General features: G+C 58.7%; 5 protein-coding genes across 5 annotated transcripts; 2 read left to right on the top strand and 3 right to left on the bottom strand.

The window, feature by feature from the left end:
- Positions 1–608: 608 nt before the first annotated feature.
- On the top strand, positions 609–4,172 carry GGTG_07921 (hypothetical protein). The gene has a single exon (XM_009225752.1). The coding sequence runs from the start codon at positions 1,138–1,140 to the stop codon at positions 2,245–2,247; it is 1,110 nt and encodes a 369-aa protein (XP_009224016.1). The 5' UTR covers positions 609–1,137; the 3' UTR covers positions 2,248–4,172.
- GGTG_07920 (hypothetical protein) lies at positions 3,452–4,957 on the bottom strand. Its single transcript, XM_009225751.1, has 2 exons — positions 4,674–4,957; positions 3,452–4,602 (listed from the first exon to the last, which is right to left on the bottom strand). Exons 1-2 carry the CDS (start codon positions 4,773–4,775, stop codon positions 3,676–3,678), a joined length of 1,029 nt encoding a protein of 342 aa, XP_009224015.1. The 5' UTR covers positions 4,776–4,957; the 3' UTR covers positions 3,452–3,675.
- A 94-nt stretch (positions 4,958–5,051) lies between these two features.
- Positions 5,052–6,871, top strand: GGTG_07919 (hypothetical protein). Its single transcript, XM_009225750.1, has 2 exons — positions 5,052–5,861; positions 5,955–6,871. Exons 1-2 carry the CDS (start codon positions 5,150–5,152, stop codon positions 6,776–6,778), a joined length of 1,536 nt encoding a protein of 511 aa, XP_009224014.1. The 5' UTR covers positions 5,052–5,149; the 3' UTR covers positions 6,779–6,871.
- A 413-nt stretch (positions 6,872–7,284) lies between these two features.
- On the bottom strand, positions 7,285–11,439 carry GGTG_07918 (hypothetical protein; the record flags this gene model as incomplete). Its single annotated transcript, XM_009225749.1, has 4 exons — positions 7,285–10,730; positions 10,812–11,106; positions 11,169–11,219; positions 11,362–11,439. The coding sequence occupies 4 exons, from the start codon at positions 11,437–11,439 to the stop codon at positions 7,285–7,287; spliced, it is 3,870 nt and encodes a 1,289-aa protein (XP_009224013.1).
- A 1,256-nt stretch (positions 11,440–12,695) lies between these two features.
- Positions 12,696–15,228, bottom strand: GGTG_07917 (nuclear protein SNF4). Its single transcript, XM_009225748.1, has 4 exons — positions 14,743–15,228; positions 14,363–14,486; positions 14,118–14,267; positions 12,696–14,041 (listed from the first exon to the last, which is right to left on the bottom strand). Exons 1-4 carry the CDS (start codon positions 14,947–14,949, stop codon positions 13,377–13,379), a joined length of 1,146 nt encoding a protein of 381 aa, XP_009224012.1. The 5' UTR covers positions 14,950–15,228; the 3' UTR covers positions 12,696–13,376.
- Positions 15,229–16,538: the final 1,310 nt, after the last annotated feature.

The raw sequence follows: 16,538 nt of genomic DNA, 5'->3' as shown, positions 1-16,538 counted from the left end.
TTTGATGGGGACTGCGAGTGCCTCGTAGGAAGTTGGACTCGCGAAATGGAAATCTTTAAATCGGCAGTCGCCAGTTATCGGGCCATCGAGATTTGCGCTTTGCTGATTGTGTAGCAAAACATGCGCCTAACCTAGAGAGCGCACTCCCATCTCTGTGCTATTCGATAGTGGAGACGAAAGCAAGGGAGGCACACATTGCTGCCCCATGCAAGCGGCAGGCCCCTCCAATTGCCTTGCTTTCCTTGGGGTTGGCATGGAATTTGAGTGGGCGAGGGGCGACGCGGCAACCTCACCAGGAGCATTTACTCCGCGACTTCCAGCAAAGGACGCCCCCTCGCCCCTTCCTCGCTCTGCCTACCCGATGTTGATGTTGCGTAATCTGGCAGTAGGAACGTGGTGGTGAGGGGCCCTCGGACAGTGAAGAGCGCGCCTTCTGCGCAAACCCAACCCGATGTACAGTGCCTCCCAGAGAGGTACCAGGTAGTCACTGTGTTCCTGGCTGCCAACCGGATCAAAAAGCGCAGACGGTGGAGTATCGTGTCCGCTAGACATACCGCCAATGCCACCACTTCGGACCCCTAGACTAGATGCCACCAGCGCCTTCCATCTCCTGCTGGGGCGATGCCTGTACTGGCGTGGTCTCTGCCATATAACCATCTGATCCCGGTCCACAAGGCACTGAGCCCAGCCTAGCTATTGGCAATCTTCGACACGTCAAAACAGCCTCGCAAACAGGTAACTGAACCACCGACCAAGGCCTGTGCCACTCCAACAGGAATACCAATGGATCGGGACATTCAACTCCCCCTCCACCACCACCATAACCACAACCACCACCACCACCACGAACACCCCGTTGCGCCCACTCGGGCATACCCATACTGGAGTCCCATCGCGACTCTCATGGTAGCAACCTGACTGCATTACTCGTTGCTCGCTGCCGACCATCGAAAACCAGCGACGTCAACGATCCAAATCGCCCCCACATTCCGAGGTGGACCATCTGCTTTGGGATAGCATATACCTGCCCTGAGGTAGCTAAGGGCAGCCGGAAGGGTTTCCGAGAGTACTGTCCTACCTCGCATAAGATCCTCACAGCCCACGCACAAGCGCGACCGCCCACCCACGCCCAGCAACATGTCTCTCATGAATATGCCCGATTTCTTCGATAGGAGTTCGGCCAAAATCGATCCCACCATGGCTTCCTTCTTTGGCGGCCTTGAAGGGAAGCAGATGGAGGCATACAAGGACCGCGACCCCTACCCTCTGACGTACCTTGACGGTCAGAGCCAGGGAGTCGTGGGAGGAGCCCCAGGAGACTTGGAGCGCCAGCAGGCTCAGTATATGGCATCGACACTCCCAAGCCCAAACTTGGGCGCCGCGCCGAACCCCGAGTCAAAAGCTACACTGCGCCCGACCCCTAGACCGGCGCTGCCGGCGACGGGGTCCTCGGGAGAAACGGCATGCGATGCATCAACTTCGCACTCAAGGACGAAGTCACCAGGGTACAAATCTGGGTCTGGGTCGGAGGAGAACGCCGCCAACATAGCAGTGAGGGAGGGCCAGCTCAAGAGGAGAGACCGGCGAAGGAAGGGTAGCAAAGGGAGTGAACATGACGGAGACGAGAAAGACCCCAAGCGGGACTCGGTGCTGGCGAGGAACCGCGTGGCGGCGCTGAAGTGCCGCAGAAAGAAGAAAGTTTTCGTCTCGGAACTTGAGGAGCAGCGCATCGGCCTTGAGCAGAAACACCATAAGCTCCAGGCCGAGTACTCGACGCTGCTGAACGAGGTGACGAGCATCAAGAGCCGCCTCATGGATCATGCTAGCTGCAACGATCCACACATCGACAATTGGCTCGATCTCGAGGCGCGCCGCTTTGTGCAAACAACCAAGGAGCGGTACAGCCGTACCTACGGCAACACCGACGGCCTTACTTACGAGGAGCTGATCGACACAGCTGCGCCGGTTGCCAGCGCTATGCTGGGGCCGGCCCTCGCTTCGGGTGCCTCAACGCAGCCCAGCTCGGCCTGCGGTTCGGTGGTCTCGCAATCGTCTCGTCGGAACAGCATCCCTCACCCCCAAGGAGGTGTGGCCCCCATGCCATACGTGATGCAGCCCGCCCAAGCAACCACATGGGTAAATCCATCAGAGCTGACGATGTATCCTGCAACTCACCCGGCAGAGACGTCCCCGACAATGCCTAACTTCGATCTTAGCCTTTCAGGCGAGGACGGAGATGGTTTTTGATATTCCCGAAAGTTCGGGCCTTCCTAGCCGAGAGACCTGGGATGTTACTGAGCCTCGAGATGGCTTTTGTTCACCTGGATGCTGGGTTCCCGGCGCGGTGCGGCAGCGCAATCATGGGTTGCGATTTCTTTTTGGGGCTTCTTGCTCGGATTCTTAGATTGCATGCAAAGCAAGACGTCGGCGTCATCACCAAACTTGCCCTCGTCGCGGGGGTGGGGATATGGCGCTCTGATGGAGGAACGGGATCAAAGCCGTGACCTAGCATGAGCCCCATGTTTCCGTCTTGTTGTTGAGGAGGAGGAGGAGGATTTTGCGTGTAGGATAGGCTTATGCGTGCGTTCCTTGTTCTTTTCTTTTTCCTCCTTCTCTCGCCTGGTTTTTTTTTTTGGAAGGGCCTCGTGGCGGGGTATCTGCTGCGCTGGGCTAGCCCAGGCGGATCGACATTTCATGCCTTTATTTGTCACGGTTTGGGTGAGGGGATTTGTTGAGAGTGTCAGGCTCGGCGTTCTTGGGGCATGGGAGCCAAGGTGCAGGTTAATGGCCAGGGAAAATGGCCGTGGCCTGGACACAAAGGCTAAAAAGCAGTGTTTTGTGGCTGGGAGATTCTCAATGACAGCTCGTGACGAAAGCTTGCCCGTGTGTTGAGCATTTGGTGTAACATGAGTTAGAAAGTGAAAGTTGAAAGGCATCTCTTGGGGAAACAGCATTTGAGTGCATCGGATGACGTGCCGAAGCGCCAGCCAATCGGCCAACATGGCTGTCTCGGCCGAGTCCCGATCGGGTCTTGATTTGGAGGGGGAGGAGACCTGGTCCAAGACGAGCAGAGAAAAGAGATCGCAAGTCGGAGAGGGAAACTAGAGAAATGACAACGAAACAGGGCAGTGGAGAAGACGCACAGCAGTGCTTGCCTTTTTATTTTCTGAACAAGCAGCCCTCTCTCTCCCGCGCGTGAGGACCCAAGTATGGCAAGCCACGGGGTGCCCTCGGAGCAGTGTCCGGGTCCGGCCATGGGGGCGCTGTGTCCGTCTGTGGTGTGGGGATCGGCTCTGATGACACAATCGGCTGGTGCCAACGTCGAAATAGCGTCATACTCGCGTCGTTCGCTCAGCGGGCGCTTACTATGACACTTTATGGGAGCGCAGAGAACCGTTATTTTCAGTGCGCAAACAAATGCCTAAAGCGCAAAATAACACGAAGTCAGGAGGCAGAAAAAAAAAGCTTGCAAATATCGTAGTGTTCCGTGAGGAGATTCTGGCATGCACCGAGGGAGTTCCCCTGTTGAGTCAAGTAGTTGTGTTTGTGGAATGCCATAAATCAAACATTTGTTCGCCTCCCAGTGAAGGGACGGCTCGCACAAGACTTGCTGGGTGCTTGATATGTAATTACACAAAGAGTAGATACAGTGCCCCCCCTCCACGGCCGCCAAGATCAGGCCGCGACCAGCGTGGTCGTGGCCCCCGCCAGCGGGCCCCTGGTGACCAGGGCACCGTTGACGCGGATGTTACTGACCAGGTCGCTCTGGTGCTCCTCGATCAGGCGCAGCAGGGCCGAGCGCTCGATGACGATGCGGCCCGTCTCGAGCAGGTCCTTGACGTCGACGTCGTCCACCTCGAGAGCGCGCGCGTCGTAGCCGCTGGCGACGTCGAGGCAGTCGAAGAAGCCCTCGCGACGCTCGGCCGCCACGAATGTGGACCGCCCGCCGTCGTGGCCCCAGCCGAGGGGCGCCAGGACCTCGCGCACCATGCGCTCGACGTACTGGTCGTGCAGCTCCCGGGGCAGGCGGTTGCGGGCGGCCAGGGCGGCCACGTCTTCCGGTAGAGGCAGGTCGAGCCCGTCGCGCACGACAAAGAGCTCGCCGCGGCGGTAGCGGTACGAGAGCGCGGTGCGCCAGGCCAGGTCGTAGACCTTGCGGTTGAGGCCCGTCGAGAAGTCGCGCGGGTGCGGGCCGTGCGACTTGCCGCCGCCGCGCCGGAGCGGTGACTGCCGCCACCCGACGCGGGCCTTGCCCGAGCCCTTCTGCCGCCGGAACTTGCGGTGCGAGCCCGCCACGTCCCAGCGCGTCTTGGACGACGCCGTGCCCTGCCGCGTCCTGTCGCCCTCGTACGTCACGGCCAGGTGCAGGATATCGCGCCGCAGCGGCAGGTGCAGGTGCTTGGTCGGCCACGCCTCGAGCTCGAGCGGCTCGAGCGAGGGGAAGTCGTAGATGGTCACGGGCACCTCGGTCGGGGGCGTCCAGAGCGGGGTTCTCCGGGCTGGGGCCGCCTCGGCGGGGGTTGTCGCTACCACGGGCGGTATGGAGGCTGCTGCTGAGGTGGCTATGGTCCGACATCTTGAGGCTGGAGGAAGGATCTGGCTCTGTTGGACGCATGGTGGCTCTGGTAAGCAGATTGAAAATGTGTAGGCCGTTGCAGAGGGTTGGTGCATACCTTAAAAGTTGGTAGTCTTTGCCTGGCTGGTGCCAACGATGATGATATGCTCAAGGTCCTCATGGCCTCGAGGAGGCATCTGGTACCTTTGCTGGCGGCCATGGCTGCCACCCCGCCTTCTCCCCGCTTGGCGACGGCCAATAGATGGGCAATTCAATTGGACTCAGCCGTGCTCTGGACGCCGGCGCGGTGTGTTGGTGGCTGCGCGTTTATTGAAGCCGTTGTTTCCCCTCTTCTTGTCTTCCCTCCTCCACCTTTGGCCTCACAAAAACGACAGCCTCGAGAGCTCTTGTGGTGTGCACGGACGATAGCGGGGCATTTTCGCCCTTTTCGTCCAATAAAACAGCGGGATTGGGCTTTGCAGGGGTGCTCTCCATGCAGGAGCTCCGCCGAATTTTTGTCAAAGCCGACGTCGCGAGTGCAAAAGCCGCAGAGCCCTGAGGACCAGCAAGACGAAACCCCGGACCTCAGCAGCCATGTCGAGGTGCCAGCAGGTCGGAAGGGCGGTTGCGACATGCCTGCGGCAGCAGCCCCTCGCGACTCGGCCGTCAATGGCTGCCGCCGCCCGTGCCTTTTCGAGCACCACTGGGCGGCCTGACGACGCCCCCACCACCGCCACCACGACAACGGCAGAGGAGAAAAAGAAGTCGGAGAAGCCAGAGCCGGCGGGCGCAGGAAGCTCAGGGGGCTCACCATCACCAACTGGAGCGACCAAGCAGGCAACGGCGGGCAAAAAGTCTAAGAAGGAGGCGCCTAAACAGGAGCCCCCCACCAGCAGGAAACCAAATGACACCGATTTTAAGCGGCGCATGCTGGACCCTGAGGTGACGACGCTGCGCTGGGCTGAGAAGCTGCTTGTGAAGCGGGGGACGCCGCCCGTGGGCTCGCGCCGGCGCAGGGTGGCCATCCGCACGTCGCAAAACATACCCTTCGACCAGCTGCCGCTGCAATGCTTCCAGGAGGCCCGCAAGATCCTGGTCGCCGACCGCCAGGAGAAGTTAGCTCAGATAGCGGCCGAGATGGCCAAGATCCGGGCCCTCGCGAAGGCGGAGCCACCAAAGGACCGCGAGAACGGCGAGCACGGCAGGCAGCTGCGCCTGGCCAGCCTGCGCGAGTACGTCGAGCGCCTCAAGATCCTGGCCGACATTAACGACCCAGAGGTGAAGCGCAGGTTCGAGGACGGGCTGGGTAGGAGGGACTCTTTTGCGTAACGTGCATGATTTAGCGTATATGCGGCCGGAGCAACTTTTGTCTTTTTTGCTAACAAGATGGCAATACTAGGGGACATGAACAAGCCCATCTACCGGCACCTGGCAGAGAAGAAGTGGCGCTCCTACGCCTTGAAGCTGATCAAACAGCGCATCGACCAGTACTACATCGTGCCGGACCTGCTGCCCAAGTTCGAGCCCAACCTGGACGTGCAGCTGACCTTTAGGCAGCGCAAAGTCTCGCCCGGGGACATTGTCGACAGCTTAATATCCGAGCGGCCCCCGACCCTGCGCGTCCAGTGCTTCACGGGCGGCGAGCGCCTCGTCACCGTCGCCGTCGTTGACTCGGACGTGCCGCTCGTCGACGAGGACGGCTTCGCGCGCCGCTGCCACTTTCTGGCCGCCAACATCCCCCTGCACCCGACCAGGCCCCTGCTGCCCCTAGGCCAGATCCGTGAGAGCGGCAGCGGCAGCGGCAGCAACGGCAGCCTCGCCGTCCCCTGGCTCCCCCCTTTTGCCCAAAAGGGCTCCCCCTACCACCGCCTCTCCGTCTTCGTCCTGGACCAGAAGGACAACAAGCCCGTCGACGCAAAGGCCCTGCGCGACGCCTACGGCGCCCGCGACGGCTTCAGCATCAAGTCGCTGCGCGACAAGTTCCCACTCGTCCCTGCCGGCTTCACCCTCTTCCGGGCCGTGTGGGACGACCACACGGCCGATGTCATGGCCCGCCACGACATCCCCGGCGCCGACGTCGAGCTCAGGCACGCCCGCGTCCACTCCCTCAAGCCGCCCCGCAAGGCCAGGGGTTGGGAGGCCAAGAGGCAGGGGCCCAAGTACAGGCACCTGTGGAAGTACACCCACCGCATCGGCACGCCCAAGCGCAAGTTTGTGCGCTGATCGGGGGCGACGACGACGTAGACGGAGGCGTGCTGCTGCTGCTGCTTGCCACTCCTGTATACTATTACTATTCAATAAAGAGAACTAAAAGCATCGGGTCCATCTCGTGATGTGCTCTTTTGTTCAAAAAAAATTATTCCTACACGTAGTTCGAGCCTCTGTCGAGCCCCTGACAGACACCCTCATGAGCCTCCTCCCCCACCCCATACGTCCAGTGGCCAAAGAGGACTGTAATGGCCCATGCTCACAAGTACCTTCTATCCTACAATCCAGACTCCATGGAGGCTTGCTTGCTCTTGCCCCCGATATTATGATTACACCGAAAACGCCATTTTGCACCGAACCCCTTTATAATCAATCCAAACAACAAATGACAAGACCACGCACGTGTAGTCCGGCCGGATATCCAATACAACAGATAGCGCGCAAGCCTTGCCATCTCCAGTCTCCCTACTGCCTTCTTTCACTGCACTGAATGCTCGTACAACTCAAGCTATCAAGCCACGTCATTTCACAGCCCTCGAGCCTCTCGCTGGCCACTGACCGACCTTGCGGGCGTAATTGCTCTGGGCTTCGTCACCGCGGCTGCCCTCGGGACTACTCTGGCCATGGCAGATAGTCGTCTTGCTGCTATTGACAGAGTCGCTGTCACTGACATTCTCCTTCTTGCAACTCCCCTGGAACTCTGCAGAGGGGCTGACGTGCCACTCCCCAGGCCCTCCCTGGCCGCCGCCGCGCAGCGGGGTGGTCGCCCTACGCCTCTCGAGCTGCCGGCGGCCTCTGTTAACGTTGAGGGCTGTTCTAGGCGATAGGGGCTGTGGATTTGCCGGATTGGTGATGGGAACCCGTGGTTGCTGTTCTAGTGGGTGTCGCAGTGAGCACAGAACCGCCTCTGCTAGAGCAGCGTTCTCGGCCAGCACACCGAGCTCACCGCCGCCAGCGGTTGGCTCCTTAGGGATGCGCTGCTGATACAAGGGCGCATCAGAGGTGGTCGCGTGATGAGGCATCCAGCGGTCGTGCGCTGCGAGCCGCCGCTCGCCAGCCTCGGCTCTCTCTCGCCACGCCTTCGCCTCCTGTCTCGCCCACCGGAGCTGCGAGCTCAGCGAGGCGGCGGCGCTGTCGGATTCGCGCCATACTGTCCCCGCTGCAGTGCTTCTGGCAAGAAGCTCGGCGCGGAGTTTCTCGCACTCGTCCGCCTTTGTTGCCAGCTGCATCTTCAGCGACCGGATCTGGGCGTGGAGAAGGCACGTTCCGGGACTCCGGCTCCGCGATGGGCTTGACTCGCCTCCAAGAGTTGACCGAGACCGAGACTTACGCAAGCATTGCGCCATCGGCACATCCTCTGTGGCCGGCATGCTTGCTTTCCCAACTGTGTTGGTGCTGTTTCCGGCCCGCTTCATGGAGACCTCTTCCACATCTGAGGCTCCTGGCACTATCAGGTCCGCGCTGGCTTCCCTGATACTCCGGGAACCAGGCTGCGTGTACTGGCGAGCATCATGCTCCGAGCCGGCCCCGTCCTGTCCTCCTGCGCCACCGCCCATCGCCCTCTCGCCATATGACTCCGCTGGGAAGAAAAGCTCTCCGGACCTCAAGGACTTGGACGACCGCGAAGTCCTAAGAGGCGTCGCATTGACGACGTACTCAGTCATCGCGGCTCCGCCGCCGCCGGCCCCCTGAACCGGCGACGAGGGGCCTCCCTGGCTTTCCTTCGACACGCTCTCAAACAGAGCCGCCATGGCTCTTACGTTTCCGCCACTAACGGACGCGCGCGTACGCAGCATCGCACTGCCAGGGCTGAGTGCCAAATGGCTCTGCCGTGGGGTTGCCGGTTCTTGGATTTGGACTGCCACCGCCGCATCCCCTTGGCAGTCCGTTGCTGGCTTCTCATCGGCCGTGTCCTTGTGACTGTGGCGGATAGCTTGGAATTGCAGCTGATCCCGGGGTCTCAAATCATCCGCCTCGCCATCGTTCCAAAGACCCTGGGTCTTTTGCATGGTTGAAGTCAACGCCTCTGACTTCACGTCATGCGCTTCCCGTCTGTTCTCCCGATTCTTGCGCGGATGGTACTCGTCCGCGTTGCAGCCTGTGTACAGTTTTCTCCCCATTCGAACCGTGGTGTCCGCATGGAATCTTGTCGGGGATCCCCGCTCCCTCAAGGCGGCAACATCCCGAGCTTCGATGTGGAAATGAGGAACGCGGCCGAGATTCATACGCTCTTCCTGCGACTCGGCAATCGGCTGGGCTAGAGGCCGCGCTTCATTCAGCTCTGCGCTTGTTCGCACAGCACCCTTACTCTGTCGCGGGTGATGCTGCTGCCTTGTTGCATTCTTACGGGCCATACTCTTTGCCGCCTGTTCGTCGACTTGGGTCGCCGGGACACTCTCCACAACCACCGTTGAGCTGTGCTGCCGGCTGTCCCTGCGCCCATCAATATGAGCGTCGAGAAATGATGGTACCGCCTCGCTCGTGCGCGGTGCCCGTCGCACAGTAGTGGTGAACTGTCGTGAGGGTTTCAATGACGACTGCTCTAGGAGTGCCTCTCTGTTGAGGTCTGGTTCCTTGAGTGCCGGCCCCTTGGCTGACGTTTCTTCGGTCGAGGAGGATTCCTTCTTAGCAATAGTCCCGGACGAATGGGGTGTTATGCTGCGACTTCCGCGTTGCGCTGCGCTTGTAAGTTTAGCCTTCAACGCCCGGTGTGCCTTGGTCAGAATCCCAACACTCGTCGAAGAATCGCCTGCCTTAGAGGAAGCTTCCGACTGCAGGCCCCGATCCCCTGACGAGGCACGCTCGTGGGCGGTGGGCGGCTGGTCATGAGAAAGCAAACCAGGGGGGTTGATGCCCTGTATTGGCTCTACAGCTGTGGCCTCATGGTGATCTGGAACGTCCACATATGGTGTCGACGTAACGGTGACAAGTCGGCCGACGCGAGGCGTTGCTTCGGTCGCATCAGTGTCGCCATTCTGCTTCCTCCTGCCCCCTGTGGCTGAGTCGAGTCGAGGTGACGTCCTTCGAACGAATGGGACCATCCGTGGGGTTGGGTTCACCCTTTGTTTCTTGATCGCCAGGTTCTCCGATGGGGTTTCCTGACTCTCGTCACTTTTCTCAAGCCGCGTGCGTCTGCTGAGTGTTCCGAGAGCTGATTCAGAAGCCGAGCTCCGCAGAGCCCTCACAGGTGCTTCCCTCGGCAGGGCGAGGGCAGGGTCGTTATGTATAGTACTGTTGGTACTTTTCAGATGTCTCACAACATCCCTCCAGTTCGCAATGACCATTTCAGCTATGGAATTCGCGATCAGGATCTTGTCGATCGTGACCGGAGTCACTGGCCTTTTTCCATCAGAAATGGCTCGCCGCTTGCCCCTGTCCTTCCTAGGAGGTAAGGCAGGGTGAAGATGCATAGGACCGGCACTGGGGACGGTGGTGTCTGTTGACCAACGATCTATCAGACCCCCCACGAGGAGCGGGCCGAAGATAATACCAAGAGCGTTGTAGCCCATCAGATCCGATGTCGGGAGGGGTCTGCCGCAGTCGTCCTCACGGGGTGCCGTCTCCGCCGCTCGGCCAACGAGACAGAGCAGGCCAAAGACGGCGCAGACCAGCTCGCGTTGGTAGTGGGACCTGAGCGTTGCAATGGCGAGGGCGATCAGGCGCGCACGCAACCTGGTCTGCCGTGTCCGATTTGTCTCCAGGCCTCCATCTAGTTGACCGCGTATCGCGACGAGAGCGTCAAAGACAGATAACGACCCGAGGATGCCTCCTGGCAGGCCACCAAGTAGCTTTTTGAATGTTGAGGCCACATCGTGCACACCAAAATCGAGATGTGAGGGAAGGTTGGGCGTTCGGACAGTGCCGGATATGGTACCGCCCCCGTCGTTGTCAGCGCAATAGTAGTCGTACAGCGCATTCACCGCCCGCACCGAGCCAGGAACTCGGAATAAGCCTTTTTCCTGTGGGCCTTGAGGGACGTGAAGCAGATATAGCGTGAGCAGCGGCCGAACACGGACTCAGAGCGGGGGTTGCTAGGGTAGATGCATACCATTCTGGGCGAGATACTGCCCCGTGGCCCGCAGACAGGTTGGAATAATGAGACAGCCAGGGGTGTACTCCGTAGGCAAGTAAAAGAAACTCTTGCCGCATAGCGTTACGAGGGTCTGGAGGCTCTTGTCCTTGGGAGACTCTCGCTTTCCTTGAGCTCCAAGGCCGAGATGGAGATCGCTGATGCTTGCTTTGTGGCCAAGCGTCTTGTCTGATTTCCCACTCGTGGTTCGGCTAGATGAGGCGTCGCGCTTTCGCGAAAACCACTTCTTCTTTCCGGGCGGCGCAACTTCTGCCTGCGGTCTACGAATTAGCTCTCGCCCGCAAGCACGCATGTCTGTCTAGGCCCAGTACGTACCACAGATGGTGTGTCATCGAAGACCTCTGGGACCAAGGGGCGGATGCCATACTACCAGTATAAGGGTTAGTGTAGGTCCCCCCGCGGGTTTGCGAGGTGAATAACCATGCTGCAGTGTGACAGCAAGAGAAATCACATGTTAAAGGTAGCAAGAATGCAAGATATGAGGATAAGCTAGAATGAAGAGCCCTACCTTGCTGGCTAGTCGGTTGTACTCCTCAAAAAAACAGGTCCGATCGTCGACGTCGTCCGTGTCGGAGAGCAATGCCATGTCGGCGCTCGACGATGTCCAGGTGTTACTGCTGCGTTCGCGGCGGCGAGAGGAGGGAGACGAGGCTGGCGCAGTCTGCAGTGCGGCAAAGGTCAGGGATGGAGGTAGACGCCCCGGCGCCCGGGCAGGTATTGCCGGCTTGCTGGAGTCCATCGCGGATGCCCCTCTTGCATGTGCCCACCCGTTGTTGGGACGCAGGGGAGCAGAGGCGTACGAGGTGCGACGTGACGCGAGACTATGGCTTTCCTTTGGGAGGTCTCGGTGCCCGGACTGGTTTCCTGCTCCTCGATTTGCGCGTCTGACCCTCGAAACCGACACGTGCGACCTGCCGTCGCAGAATAGTTGAAAAGGCGCGTTTCCGAAGCTGGCGGTTAGCCTGGAGCATAACAGAGTTGAAGCAGGGCTCTGAGAAATAGTCTAGCGACAAGGGTGGACTGATGGGGATGTGATGTTGAGCTAAGAGCGGCAGCTGCGCATCAGACCGGCGCCGCGGCGGCCATGGATGAAATCAGACGTCAGTGCAATAAATGGCAGAGAAGAGATTGACAAAAAGCCAGGGTCAGTCAGAGATTGACGACGGCAAGCAAGTATAAGTCTACCCTAAAATCATTGGAGACGGCCGAGGAGGTGACGGGTCCGACGGAGAGGGACGGTCACAAGGCTGCTGCAACATCTGCAGCCAGCTCATCTCCGGGCCCTGACTGCCAGATCGGCCGTGAGCGGGCAGGTCGGGCCCACAGTCTCGAATGCGGTTCGCTTCTCCAGATGGAAGCTGTGCTCGTTGGACGGGAGATTTGCGCAGAGGCTCTTCCCGTGTTTGTACGTCCTCGTCTTGGTGCATCCTTCCCCCCTCGTTCCTTCCATGATGGCGTACCTGCCTTTACCTATGTTTATTCTCCACTCCATGTCTGCTGCCGTTTGGGCCTTGGAACTGCCAGGAACTTTCATGGAACATCCCAGCCTTCCAGCATATCACCATGGCAAATTGAGCGACTGGCGCTTGTCCATTAAATGGGTCTTCATGCTAGGTTAACACCTGTTTGAAAAACAATACAGACAGAGCAAGAGCGTCATCCCAAAGCGCAACCTCCCAGCCCACCTAGCCACAAGCACAGCCTTCCAAAATACACCTACAACAAACAGCTCCAATGGATGTTTGGCGGATGTCCGCATCCGGGAAACAACAGCGCGCCCATCGCTTTCCGCCACGATCCCCTTATAGACAAACAGCGCTTGAGTTTCACAACAGTAAAATACCCGAGATGCGTGACGGGATGTGAGGGAACTAGCAGCATATGCCGACGGGAGTGGGTAGGCTTGGCAGAAGCCTGCCTAGATTTGAACCCAGCATGGGCAAGTAGCTACCTAATCAGAGGGCAGCGAGATAGAAATCGTAGGCATATACGATGGCAGGGGATAGTATCAGTGGACGCCAAATGGAACCGTGATGGACCATCAGCTGCCCGCCGTGGTGCCTGTCTCATATGTCCCTTTCTGGCCCCGAGCGAATCATTCGGAGCCCGAAGATGCGAGCAGGGATGACAGGGGAACAAAGCAAAAAAGGAAGGAAACGAGAGAGAAAACCCCAGGCCCTCATAATTATGTCCGACCCTTGAAAATCAAAGAAAATCCCAACAAGTAAACCAGCTCTATGGAGAGAAGCGTCCGATACGCGGTATAAGCACATAAGCCAGACGGCTCAAGAAAAGAAGAGGCCAAAAAAGACATGCAGCAAGCAAGCGTGGTATCCCATTTCCATCCTTCATCAATCACCATGGCCTGACGCCGTGAAAATGCGACCAAAATCCACCAAAAGGACCTATTAGTGGGGGTATGGGGAACGAGTAGAAAGAGGGGGGCAATCGAAGGAAGGCGAGTGGTAGAGGCATCATCTGGGAATTATGCCACAACCTATGCCCTCAAACCTTCTCCCGTTTTCATGAATTCTTGATTTCGTCATCCTCCTCGCCGTGCACGAGCACGTATTTGAGGATGTCAGAGAGCGAGATGATGCCCTTGAGGCGACTCTCGTCGTCGATGACAATGAGGCGGTGCACGCGTGACCTGCGGAGGGAGTCAAAGATGGATGACAGGCGGTCGTCCTCGGAGCACGTGTAGATGCCCGGGAAGTCGTCAGAACGCTTGGCGAGCGCGTCGCCGATGGAGGCTGACAGTTCGTCGTAGATACCGCCTTTGATGCAGGGGATGACGTCGACAGCCTCGAACACGTTGAGCACGCGGTTGTCCCGGTCCACGACGGGCACCGACGAGATATTGTACTTCACCATGAGGTGGATGGCGTCGAGCACCGTATAACCCATGCGCGCTGTGGCCACGTCCGTATATGTTCCCAGCTGGCATTCGCGAACCGACTTCTTGAGCATCATGGTGTAATTCTCGTTGTTGACGGCAATGAACTTGAGAATGCGGTACTGCGTGAGGACGCTGACTACCATCTCCCTGCCCGTCTCGTCGTCCACGTCTATGAGCGGGATCCTTCGGGCCCTCGTCACGATCATGGATCGGCAGGCCTCGTACAGTGGTCGCATGGGGTGTATCGACACCGTCTCAAGAGGCACCACCCCAATTGCCCTCTCGATATCTGTAAGATCCCAGCTGTTAGCTCGCTTCGGAGCCAAGGGGGTGCAGGCGCGCGTCTGGGGGTGGAGAACACGGACCCCTGAGACTGCTCAGTCGGAACTGTTCGACTTCATTGAGCTGGTCGGGGTACTGGCAGTAGTACTGAATGAGGTTGATATAGTCGGTGCTCGTCAGGAGCCCCGCGAATGTCGAGTTGTGCGAGTCCCACAGAGGGGCTGAGACGATGTCTACGAGAACACGGGAAAACGGAGAGGCCGAGTGGTCAGTCGAGCTCGCTTCAGAGGCTAGGGGGGAGCGGTCCAGAGACTCGGTCGCTGCTCACTGTTCTGTATGAGAATGTTGAGGCTCTTCCTGATGAGGAGATCGTTGTCGAGCACGATGAGCCTGAACGAAAGCGGGAGGACATCGTAGCTGGTGCGGACCTTGAGGAATTCGCGAATTCCCCTCTGCGAAAAGCGGCGTCGCCTTCGTTAGCACCATGCGTGTAGTTATCTGTCCGGGCGTCCCTTTGCCCTTCTTTTGCCACTAGGCCACCCTTCCCGCCGATCGAGTGCATGGCCGGCGGCGCTGCTAGCAGCCATGCGACCGGCGCATCTCCCGTCCTTGCCATCCTGTCCGCTGGGTGGTAGCGCCCCTCCCTTTGCATCGCTACTTCGGTTCTCTTTCCCCCTCCGAGGGAGGACTCGGCAGCAGCAGACTCACCAGGCCCTGCATCTGCTCCTTGTCTAGGGGACTTGAAGGCTTCGGTTCTGACATGGCGTGGCTGTTGGGTTTCGGACGAAGGTAGGAAGAGGGTGCGACATAGGGTAGCTCGTGACCTGGCTTAGCGATAACGGCTGGTGCCTCTGGAGGGGCCGGGCCCTCCTCATTGGCCTTGGCCACGGCCGTAGCCGCAGGGACGTCATTCATTACGGCGCCTGTGGAACACACTCCAGCATGTTGTGTCCAGGTTGAGGAAAGCAGGAGGGAGCCGCAGGCAGGGAGGGATGAAAATGCCAGGAAAACAAAAAGAAAGGCCGGCAGGGCCGCTAGAAGGAAATTGCGGGAGGAGGAGGAAGGAAAAGGATGGACGTTGAGCGCCGGAAACAGCGTCTTCTGTGTGCGGTTGGTGGCAGCGATTTACGGTGCGGGACCCTGGGCGCCTTGACTTTGCGACAGTGAAGCTGGGCACCGGCACTAACTCTACCCCTCTTGACCTCAAGCCCCGGCACAGCGCCAACCAGGGCGGCCGCACCCAATTTGGGCTAAGCTATTCGGACGTTTTTTTTTCTCTGGTCCAACGACAATCCGCGATAACGCTACCAATAAACAAGGCCCGATCACGACAAAAAGGAGATGGCGCCCGATTTGCCTCAACCTTTTTCTTTTTCCTAAATTCCCACCGCGATTTTTTCTCGCCTTGGCCTTTCCATGTCCTCTCTCAGTCAAGACGCCGATGCGGCTAAGAGGCCCTTTTTTTTTCTTGCTTTTTTTGTGCTGTATACGAGGCTGGCTTGGTAGATATCACGTATTGTTTACAATGGAGACGCTCACATTTGAATCCTGGTCATCCAGATCGCCTCCGCTAGTCCGTATTGATCCCGCGTCATGAACCAATAAGGAGACAAGCGGGGAGTCGCAAAGTTCTAACTAAAAACAGAGCGACCAAACAGGCAGACGATGACATATGAAGTGACGGACACAGTGCGCATTCGATATCGTATCACTTGAAGGCATTCGGAGCATTTGGAACAACTCAACATTTATGGTGGCCACCCGGATAATGGGGGACGAAACACCTCTGCTCGTCTCCGAGTGCCGCAAACCTGGGGAAACCTGACACCAACCCGAGCCGTCAGCCTCGGCCGGCCTCTTGTTCCCGATAGGTATATCGTGGTGGATCTCAGATGACAGGCCGGTCGCCGATGCGCTCACAACGCACAGAACTCCACAGGTTGCCACAGTTGGGCTCGTCTGACGATACCTACCTATGCATGCTTCAAGCGCGATGTGTTGGTGTGAGAACGGTTGACTCTGAGTTTTGAGGCCCATTGGAGCCTGGTGGTTGGCCTCCAAGGTACATGATTTGCGGCCAATTTTTCATGCGGGAGGACTAACAATTCTGATCCCTGGGACCTGTACTGTACATCGATGCATGAACCCAGACATGTGCCTTGTGTCTGTCTGTGCCTGAATAAAAGCGCAGCTTGCCTTTCGAGTACCACCTCGACGCCCGTGGCTTTTGCGGTGGCGCGTCTGGCAGCGGGTAAGACACATGATGGGAGTGCGCAATGACCACATGCTCAGTAAGAGCTGAAGCTGCTGCCGCTCTGCTCGCAGCACAAGGGCGGGCAGCTTCGGCCTCTGGTCTCGTGCCGCTGGCAACTACCAAGACATGGAGCCCCGCCGTTGCTCATGTGGGCCTGGAGTGGGGAAGGCATAACCGTGTAGCCCAAAGCCGACCGACAAAGCGGGTGCGTGTGTGCGTGTCGATGTGTTTCTGGAGGGAGCGAGTATTG

Source organism: Gaeumannomyces tritici (assembly GCF_000145635.1).
Source record: "Gaeumannomyces tritici R3-111a-1 unplaced genomic scaffold supercont2.4, whole genome shotgun sequence".
NCBI classification, from domain to species: domain Eukaryota; kingdom Fungi; phylum Ascomycota; class Sordariomycetes; order Magnaporthales; family Magnaporthaceae; genus Gaeumannomyces; species Gaeumannomyces tritici.
This window is presented reverse-complemented; position numbering and strand designations above follow the sequence as displayed.